Source organism: Antrostomus carolinensis, unplaced genomic scaffold (genome assembly GCF_000700745.2).
Source record: "Antrostomus carolinensis isolate BGI_N321 unplaced genomic scaffold, ASM70074v2 scaffold29770, whole genome shotgun sequence".
Classification (NCBI taxonomy): domain Eukaryota; kingdom Metazoa; phylum Chordata; class Aves; order Caprimulgiformes; family Caprimulgidae; genus Antrostomus; species Antrostomus carolinensis.
Window position 1 is genome coordinate 1611 of NW_010291017.1, and position 11272 is coordinate 12882.

General features: G+C 36.7%; 1 protein-coding gene across 1 annotated transcript; it reads right to left on the reverse strand.

The window, feature by feature from the left end:
* Positions 1-223: 223 nt before the first annotated feature.
* LOC104518637 (cytokine receptor like factor 2) lies at positions 224-9455 on the reverse strand. The gene is made up of 8 exons (XM_010175172.1): positions 9407-9455; positions 9031-9142; positions 7533-7705; positions 5801-5940; positions 4903-5065; positions 2774-2888; positions 1663-1747; positions 224-496 (listed from the first exon to the last, which is right to left on the reverse strand). The coding sequence occupies exons 1-8, from the start codon at positions 9453-9455 to the stop codon at positions 224-226; spliced, it is 1110 nt and encodes a 369-aa protein (XP_010173474.1).
* Positions 9456-11272: the final 1817 nt, after the last annotated feature.

The window sequence follows — 11272 nt, forward strand, 5'->3', positions numbered from 1 at the left end:
AGATAAACTCCAATCAGAGCAACAAATCCTAACTCTAGAAATTATCGGGCATTTATTTCAAACACTGAGCCTGCCCAAGTAGTCATAAATGCTAAGAAATAACAGATCTGAAAACAGATAACACAGCCTAGTGTCTTTCTTGATGTGAGTCTACTCATGACGAACTTTTCTATTCAGCCACTCCCCTATGTAATTTCCTAACACTTTCTGCATCATGCAGATTTTATAACATTACATACATGTCATCATTCATTAATATCTGGAAACCAGCAAAAGAAGCCATAGTGTTGGATGTTAGCATCGGACAGGCAATCTGAGCTGCTTTGGGGTCATTATTTTCAGCTGCTCTTGAAAAACTGAAGATTTTTTCTTGAGGTCCCTGTTTATCACTCTTCCTCTCATCTTCTTGCTGGCTTTCTGCCTCAATGATGAGCTCTGGCTCTTCATATTCTATCTTGGTTTGTACCGTTGCATGATCGGTTTTGTCTATCCATTCCTAGCAAAATGAAAATGTTGATGTTGGCAGGGACAAAATAAACCTGGCTGCACAGACACTGATTTTCCTTTAGTAATGGCATGTGTCCAGGATAAGTCACAATGGAGAAGATGAAAATGAAGCAATATAGACAAGCAGGACATACATAAGATGGAAGAAAGGTAGGATGATTGAAAAGCAGACAGGATTCCACAAATGCATACAAACTCCTACTTACTATTGAAACCACATTAAATACATCTTTGTATTTAGTCAGGGCCTTTAGAAAACCTTGGATATATAAAACACCTGGTGTTCCCTCCTTGATAGACTCATCCATTCTTTGACCCAAGCCCTGACTTAATCTAAATTGAGACTGAGTTTACATGGAGATTTACACAACATAGTATTTCCCTACTAAAGCTTCAATATTAATTTCAATTTGTATATTCTTCAGTTTCAGTTTAAAGCTATCTTATATATAGAAAGTTTTCAGTTTGTCACTGAAATATTTTTACTCCTCTTTGATATAGTTATTGGGTTTGAAAATGTAAATATCTGACCTGTCTACACTCAGAGGAAACTTAGTAGTAATTAACATAAAGACAGTCCAATTAATACAGAAAAATATGTTACATATGTGATGCCATGGACTCAGGAAACAGTAAGAAAATAAAAGCAAAAATTGTAATCTATCAATTTGTCAACCGTTTCATGTCTACAGGTTTAGAGACCGTACACTTCTTTGGCTAAGAGAGGATGCTTCCTACTCTGACTGATGCTTCCACAGGCATGAGTGCCATCACTGGATCAGTACAAAGTTTCACAGCACTTCACAAACACAAGATCAGGTTGAAGCAAGCTCTCTGAGCTATTGTGTGCAGAAGTGAATGCAAGCACTGCAATGGTATCTTGCTGGATATTGTGCCTCTGAACACCCTTAAATTCTTCTGCAATTTTCTGTCTCTTTCTATAGCAACTGTCTTTTCATAGTGACAATGTAGCACTACACTGTATGAGCTCTGGTATTTGCTCTGTGGATCCGTTTGGTGATGTTGCATGAGGAGAAGAGCTTTTCTCTCAGGTCAGAGAGCACTTGTGTCTGTGCAGACCAAGTATCAGTAGCTACTTTCAAGTTATTCTCAATGCTGTAGAGTTCACAGCCTTGCTAGGACAGGAATGTTTACCTGGAAGTTTCCATTATGATCATTGAAGAGATCAGCAAATATGTATTTTGGATCTGGTACAGCAGGCATGACTGACTTTTGAAGCCTGCAAAGAGGAAAGAAAAATCAATGGGTTTTTATAATGTAGCCATTCATACCAAAAATCTACTTCAGCACAGTTCTGTAGCTACAAATAAATTTTACATGGCAGTATTCTAGGCTTTTTTTCTTTTCAATGTGTTTTCAAGTCAAAAAACCATTATAAGAGTCTGATAACACTATCAGACTAAATGATTTTTCTGATAGATTTTCAACCAACCCCATACTAGTAAAATCTGGACTCTGTGCAAACTTACAGTTAGTTGGCATGTGTCATTCTGTTCCATGCAGTAGTCAGAGCTTTACAGTCCCCTAGACAGGGAAGTGCAAAAACCAGCTGCACTGGATGACTTAATGAAGACAAATGTAAACTTGAATCATGTATAGGAGAAAAGAATCAATTTATGATCTAAAAAGGTTATCATAGTCCCATATACTTTTAGCTTATTTTCTTAAATACTGCATTTTTGGCTTTTTTTTTTCTGCCAAAACCCCCAAAATCTGGGACCTTTACACCTTTGCAGATTTTTTTTGTTGATGAAGCTTTGATTTTTTTTTTTAATTGTAGATTCTAAGCATGATCAGTCATTCAACTGCAAATCCAAATATTGATATAGTCTTATTAAAGTTGAATGCACTAAAGTTTACTTCAGCCTGCTACAAACGTTGTGTCTGATGAAAGCTGCATAAAAGAATGTCACTTCAGAAGAAATAACTGAAATACTTGGCTTCTCGAGATTTAACTAGGTTTCAAAAACAGAGAAGAAATTAAGTAGAAGAGACAGAATTTTATCCTGAAACTTTTTTCTTTTTTTAATTAGAATTGTTCTGGTTTTGAAAATTAAAGATCTTGGTGTTTGGAAGGCCAGGATGCATTATCCCTCAAATAGTAATTAAGCTACTGACTTCTACATCTTCATGATAACTTCATTTATCAGGTAAGAATTTTGAGTTGTTAAGAGACTTGGTTCTGAATGATAGCTCTATTTTCACGACATAGTTATTTAGTAGTAATCAATAAATTAATATTTACCTCTGGCATTTACACAGAAGAATCAAGAGGATAAGTATCATTAGAAGTACTGCCAACAAACAACTTAAAAAAATTACTGTGTTTGTCTGAGATTTTATATCATCATCACATGAATCTAGGAATAATAATAAAAAAAAAAAGTATGTGAAAAAACTATTTTTTGCTTTAACAGTAAGTATTCTTAACCACAATAGAACAGTGATTTTTCTGTAAAAAAACCAAAACAAAACATAAAATTTTTAAGAACAAGTAAGACAACTGTTCAATTGAAACTGAAAAGAAAAGTTATCCTTCTCCAAACCTTGCAACAAAAGACAATTGTGTTTTTATTTATCTAAATTGACCTGCTACAGGACAAAGAAGCAGGCTTACAGGCAAAGACTAGAGGCATTATAAATGAATTGGGTATTTCTTCTCATCTTCATCACATTGTATTAATAGTGATAGAGGGACTTTGTGCTAAGATTTGTATTACATACATGTACTTACAAATGTTAAAGCTGCAAGGGCAATTTTATGTGTGGCTTAAATGTCCTATTTCCCAAGACAAACAAACAAACAAACGAGAAAAACATCTCCCCCATCCCAGCAAATGAAAAGCCAGCAAACCACCAGTGCTGATACCCAGAAAGTAACTAGTAGAAGGATATAATCTAACACACAAGTATATATATAAAAATTAAGGCATTTGTTCATTTTTTAAAAAATTCTCAGTGTTTTTCCTTCAGATTTTGTAATGCTTCCTCAAAACTCTACCTCCTCCTACTGATCTTCTGCTCTCCACATAAATACTATAAAAACTTAACTGTTTATTTACAGAGGAACAACTGTCCAGCCTGTTCCACCTGCCTGTTTTGTCAGCTTTCCAGAAAGCCACAAGAAAAGTTGTGATCCCCAAGTAAGGTATTCAGAGTCTATGAAATTTCTTGAGCACAGTTTTGTTCATGGCTTCCTCTGATGCTAGATTTGGGGTCAATCATAACTCATTAAAGTCACTCAGTGAAGTGCTTGCCCCAGTGAAGGGACTGTCCCAATGTCACTTCTGATCCAGAGGCACTAAGAGCAACTGAATTTTTAGTCTGTCTCCTCTCTGCTTTCCATCCTTGGGGTTACATGATGGCAGCCTCTGGTCAACTGTCCAGGTAGGGCTGTTATGTGCTCACCTCACAGAGGTGCACAGGGAGACATTGTCCTCTGTGTTTTCTTAAGGGCATTTGCCAGCCACCCCTCAGGACCTGCTTGCAGTCTCACCACTTGCATGGTAAAAGAGGCTTCTCTGGAGATCAGCGTTATGGCTACTACTGGTGCACAGACTACACATACCTGTGCTGCAGGTTTTCATTCCAGCTTTGTGTATACAGACTTTCTTCATGTGAGTTAATAGCCCATTGCATTTCAGATAACACAGATCTAGGTACACGGGATATGAGTGTCTTACAGTTCTGATAAAGCCTAGTGGGTAGCATTTTGTGCTATGGCTGATATGACACGAATGTGCTGGGCTGATGTACAGTATTTTCTTTACTATAGCAAATATAGGTTTTGGTTTTGATAACCAGTAGAAAGACTATTTCTATCAAAGAAGGTCAATTGCAGTCAGTTAAACATGTCTGTCTGGTGGGAAAGCAGTGCTGATACTGACTTTGCTTCCATTTAATCTCTTTTCCACCATCTTCCCTTTTTTGATCATTCCAGCACATATGAGCATCAGAATGCTATGACCTCTGGTCCTCTACTTCAACTGAATGTACTTTTAAAACAAACTGCCTTCAAAAATGGGGCACCAAAGATTTCCTTAGGGTTCAGGTTTGATGTCTACATGTCATATGTGGACACATCCCATGTCTATAATCACTGTCATTGGTGGACCCTACACACTATTGTAACACAAATAATAAGGACACTTAACTTTACTGATTATGGCATAAATTGATACTCTTATGGGCCATCAAGAACAAAGTGAACAGGAGTTAAACATGGGCAATTAGACATCCACATGAACTTTCTTTGTTAACAAAAGATGGGGCACAACAATGCAACATTAATTTGCTGCCTGTTCCCAGTCTCTTTTGTAGTCACCCCTTCCCCATTTGTACTTAGACAATATATGAATGTAACACAGCTGTTACCTAACAATGTGCCATTCATCCAAAATGTTTCTGCTTCCCAGTCACTGCTGTAATTAACTACGTTGCAGTAGGGTACCAGCCTCTTCAGTCTGACACGGAAAGAATAGCATTTCCTTGGATCAAAGCCTTGCTCTCCAACACTGCAACACTTAGAAGTTCTGGACTGAGAAGGAATGCGCATCATCATTAGTTATGGTTTTCAAGACAGTGCTTCTGAATGCTTACACTCAGTCATGGTCACAACTAGGACAAGGGATAGGCCGACCCGAAACATCAGAACTGTATTTTAACTTCTCTGACTTTCAAGAGAAGTTCTGTTTCTTGACTGACTCTTCATTATCCATAGCCATTCCTCATTGTCTGATATTGAGTTGAAGGTCATAACAATCATTACATAGTGCACTAAGTTACAGTTGCATATTCACAAACTGCAAAGACACTTCCATCCACAAAATATTGAAAAGTTATACTTGAGACTGGAATTTTTAAGTCAGTGAAGTAATATTTAGAAATACTTAACAGCTAACTTCAGAATAAATAATAATCCCATGTCATCTCTTTTCTTTCATTCTATTTCATTTTTTTCTCCCTTTTTCTCTCTTCTTTTAACTCTATTCTTTCTGCTTTTGTCTTCCAAAACTCCTCTCTTCTGAATGTATGACCTTTTCATTAGATTGTCCTCAACTCTTTGGGTGACAATTAAATATAACTCAAAAAGTAAATTATTTCTGGCATGGCAAGGATACAGGATCCTAAGAATCTAACTGTTTTCTGCTAACAGCTATATTACAAAATACAGGATGGGAGAACAATTTGAAAACAACTTTATTTTCCATTCTATGGAGATTCTAATCCCAGCTCCTTCCTATGCTGATTAAAAATGTAAGGTCCAACTCACTTGCCAGTCTTTGTCAAATTTGCTTTTGTATTGAAGCTCAAGTCTCAAGCACTTCACAGCTCTCTTTGGTTTATTACAGCTTACAATAACGGTGTCCGCTTTCCAGAAGAAGGTCACATTTTCTGGTGGATTGGGCTTTACTAAGGAGAGAAACAAATTATGCTGTAGTCTCTTAAAAAGTACCTTGCAGTTAATTTTTTTTTTTTTTTTGTTATTCCTTCATTATCTCAATGTATCTCTGAGTAGTAAGTGAAGAAGGTGGACTTTGTTCTTTGAGGCTGCAATTTTGTCGCCACCTTTCCTATTAAACATAAAAATGGAGCTTGACAATATGACACTGCTCACCATTCCAGGTACCACATTCAAAGGTAGATACTATCTCATGTCAGGAATGTATTGCAAGTACTCAAAGAAGGATTCTAGTTTCATCATACTCCCTTCAGTCAAGAGAAAGAATCTTCTTCATTGTGAAGAAACTGACAAATTCAGTACCATGAAACCAACAAGACACACTTGTGCAGCTGTTGGAGGCTATGTGGGATATGATGGGCCATCTGAAAAAGTACTGGTTGCCTACTTTTGCACAACTGAATCCACCGTTCACTATTTTCAGATGGTCCAAAGAGTGTGCAATGGTTTCATCTATGTAGCTAGTTAGTCTTCAGTAGTGGGAAATAAAGGGGTGAGAAGAGTGTTACCTGCTTTCTCAATACTTCCAGTTGCCTTTTGTACTATGAAAATTCTGCCTGCCTGATTTAGAGACTTATGTCTAATCCTTGATATCTGTGATTTGTTATCTAATTCTTTTGAAATTCATTTTATTGTCAGTGGGAGTTTAACAGCCAGAATTCAAGGATCAGGCTGCAGCTTTCTGTAATTTACCAGGAATGGTTAAAATTCTGAGATATAGAAGTATTCTGAAAGTTAGATGACTTGACAGGTTTTTGTTTAATCCCTTTTAGTACAACATTACTAATAAATGCTAATAAACTATTTCAAATATATATATTTTTTCAGATAATTCTGTGTTGTATATTTTCTGCATGATTTTTATCAGAAAAAATCCCTCCAGTTTAGATGCTGTAACTATGTGCAATTCCATAAGATTTTGATAAATTAGTCTCACACTAAATATGGAATATGTATTTGAGGGCAGGAGGAATTTAACAAAAACAGGAACATCATCTCTCTGCTAGTAGGAGGATGCCTCTTTTATGCTGTTACACTTTACCAGAGCCACTCAATTAATTTCTATTGACATCTGACGATGGTTTTATGACAGTTACTTTGATAAGAAGTAGTTTGCTGCCTCACATCCCATAGAAAATGGCGAAAAGAATAGAAGGTTGGAAATATGGGAAAGATCACACAGCCAGTGCTAAGACAAGAAACTATCAACTTTTATTCATTTTCCTGATATGAATACTGAGCAGGCCTGCACTAGACTAAGTACACCTATACATTTTAATATTTTCATTCTGATTTTGAAACTGCTTTGGGACAAGTCTGACTGTCCTATATAATCTCACTTACCTGCAGCTGCACACAGGCCTGTGTAACTACTGATGAGAGAAAGGGATGAAAATCAGCATGAAATAAATACAGTTTAGTTTTGGCACACATACTAATATTTTATACACCAATATAACTGATTTCTTCTCAAAATAAGGACAACTAGGGAATCAGTGAAGACACTAAGACTACTAAAGTAGTTGTGCTTTTACATACTTACTATAAAAATCAGATTTAAATCTTTTGGAAAAAAGCTCTTCACTTCCATTGCTGTTCCTGATAGAGATGGCAAGGGTAGGACCTTCTGTCTTAAAAAGACATCCAGAATTATAATCTTGATCCAGTAAATAGGTGGGACATGCCTTCCAAACTTTGAGCTTGCCTTCATCAAATCTATAAATGAAATAACATTGGTGAATGGAACACTCTTGCAAGTTAACACAAGTTAATTCCTTTTTGTTAGTGTTCTTTCTTTTTTCTTTTTTCTTTCTTTTTTTTTGTGTTTTTTTTTTTTTTTTTTTTTTTTCTTTTTTCTTTTTTTTTTTTCTTTTTTTTTTTTTTTTTTTTTTTTTTTTTTTTTTTTTTTTTTTTTCCAAATGCTCCTACCAAGGGAAGTCTGTGAATAGAATTTTTTGAAGTGGCAAAGAAAGACATGGACCAGTTAGAACAAGTCCAGAAGAGGGCCATGAGGATGATCCGAGGGCTAGAGCACCTCTCCCTATGAGGACAGGCTGAGAGAGTTGGGGCTGTTCAGCCTGGAAAAGAGAAGGCTCCAGGGACATCTTATAGCAGCCTTCTAGTACCTGAAGGGGCCTACAAGGAAGCTGGGGAGGGATTTTTTACAAGGAGAGGTAGTGACAGAACAAGGGGTAAGGGCTTTAAACCTGAAGAGGGCAGGTTTAGATTAGATATTAGGAAGAAATTCTTCACTGTGAGGGTGGTCAGACACTGGAACAGGTTACCCAGAGAAGTTGTGGATGCCCCCTCCCTGGAAGTGTTCAAGGCCAGGTTGGATGAGGCTTTGAGCAACCTGGTCTAGTGGAAGGTGTCCCTGGTCATGGCAGGGGGGTTGGAACTAGATGATCTTTAAGGTCCCTTCCAACCCAAACCACTCTATGATTCTATGATAAATTTTGTAGTGGTGCGAGGGAATTCATTACCCAGACCTCACTGACTTTCCAGCCCTGCGTTTTGGTGCAGTCTGAAATTATCAAGTTTTTTTCATGTTGTTGTTGTTTTCTGATAAGAGAATGATTTGCTCAAACAGATGTTTTCATGAACCTATTTCCAAAACTCTACTGCTAGATGTTCTTTTGTATATACCACCCAGAAAGAAAGGGGAAGAACAAGCATTATGACTGTCTTTAACCAAAACATTAAATTTCTGTTACTCATTAATGGTGTCAGTTAATAAGGAAAATATACACATCTTCTATGGAAAAAAACCACTTTCAATAGTGCAATTAGCATTTAGCACAATGACAGAAGAGGAGTAAATCTTTTACATAATGTCTGTTGTCAATGACTATTCAGCAGGCTTATTGATTTGTACACTTCTGTAGAAGGTTGTTAATATAAACAGGTTCCATGCTGAGTGATTAACAAATGCTAAAAGCATTTTCAGGTACAGTTCACAGAAGATTCAAATGGACTTAGATATTTCAGCCTTCCAAAGTGAATCCTTTAAGAAGAGAAGAATAGCCATTGTCAATACTCACGTATAAGAAAATGACACATTCTCATTAGGAAATACTTCTCTTGCTGCCCATGTGATCTGCATCTTCTCATTATTGAAATTGATTATTGTGGTGCTGATGGCATCTTTCCAACCTGCCAAGGGCATTGACAGAGAATATAATTTCAGCAGTGAGTATCAAAAGCATCCCTTGACATCCGTAGGCAAACAGTATTTCAAAGATATGTATGCAATAGACTTAGAAGATCATAAAATAAGAATATCTAAAATACAAGGAAAAAGAGTCAAATAACCTAGAGAAGTTGAAATAAGAATTTCAAAATAACAAAATGAAAGAATGTGCAGCAACACTAGAGAGCACCTCATGGTCCTTGGGCCAAAAGGTATAGACTGGTTACCGTGTATGTAACGCGTAGGACGTAAACCTTGAGGCCAACTATCCCCCATGCTATCTGCCAAGGTTTCCCTGCTAAGGAAAACTATTTGGGAACTAATGCTACATGGAGCCTGATAAATCTGACATTGAAAAATTGAGAAATTGAGAAGGCAGAAGGATTAGAAATCCATACTATACCAAGGAGAAGAACGAATTATTTATTTTGTATTCTTATAAGAGATGAAATTATATTTACCTGAATGAAGAGGAATAAAATGTATTGTGAATATCAGTAAGAAACCACTTGAGGATAAAATTTGCAGACTGCTGTCTCCAGACATGAAGTGTCTACCACTAAAAACTTTTACTGGAATATTCCTGTCTAGCAGGAGAATAGAGGATTTAAGCTTTGATTGCTGTCTACATTTTATGTCACTCTGGACTTTTGGAGGGATTTAAAGTGGAAAAATTTTAAAATATTTCTTACGAGCTTTTTATCGCACACAGTGATCCTGAATGTTCATGGGAATCAGGCCTAACTATACTTATGTTTGCTACCTTTTGCTCCACGATCAAGACTAAGAATGTGGGAAAGGCATGTGGGTTCAAGTAGCCATTTTACTAATTTTCATGGCTGTATCTCTGCATTTAGGCGTTTCATGGCTTCTGTAATATGACTTAGCCAAAACATTTTTGTGTAGATGTAATTGTGTTGTAACATTGTTTTATCAAAATAATTCAAGAGATAGTTGTGACAGAAATCTAAGAGACACTGGGTAGATGTAGCTGCAGGTCTCTGCTACATGATTCATGGAGCTCTGGTAAAAAAGATACTGCTCTTATTCAAGAGAAAGACTTGAAACTAACTCCTCCATCTCCTAACTGATGCCTGCAGGCTTGTTCTATATTGTTTTCTCAAACTGAAAATCTCGTGTTTTTCTGAAGAATAGAGAAGTCAGTACTATTATACACTGAAGCAAAAATAGAACTTCAAAACCTCAAAAGCTAAAATAAAATCAAATTTATGCAACCAGTTCTACTTCTGTTACAAGAGATTACTTAGCCATTTTTTCCTAACTCCTCAACCCCTTTGTAAGTCCCCTCAGCAGGTCTAAGAGACGATCTTGTCTTTAACTAAAACCGCTAGAAAATATGATTGCAAAGTGTCTAACTGGATTCTAGTCTGCAATTGCACTAGCATATTTTAATTTTTATGGACTAAATTCTATCATGGCTCTACTGTGCAGTAAATAGTGTTATACTTAGTCTAACTGAAACACATACGACTGCTTGGACTTAGATTTTCTGTAAAGATAGTTGGACATATATTTAATGCATATTTGAGTGTGTAATTACATTTTTTCTATCTTTAAATAAAATTAATATTATTTTTTAAAAAATGTCAGTGAATGGAGTATACTGTACTGTCCTGAGATAATTTTTATGAGTATAGAGTGAATCCTTTGAATTTCCTTTAGAAGCAACAAAATGTGTACTTTCAATTTTTTGATAATTAGTCTGATGGCAGATATTTTCACTTTGAGAAAGAACTGATAATGTTGTATTGGGTTTGTGTGGCAAGGTTTTGGTAGCGTGGGTGGGGAGGGACACATGAGGGTGGCTTCTGTGAGAGAAGCTGCCAGAAGCTTCTCCCATGTCCGACCTGACACAGCCAATGCCAGCCGGCTCCATGAATGGACCTGCCACTGGCCAAGGCCGAGCCCATCAGTAACGCCTCTGGGAGAACATAATTAAGAAAAAAAAAAAACAAAAACACTCTGCAGCAAGAGAGAGAAGAGCCCACGCTGGAGCAGGTTTGCTGGCAGGACTTGTGACCCTGTGTGAGACCCACACTGTAGCAGTTCCTTCCTGAAGGACTGCACACCAT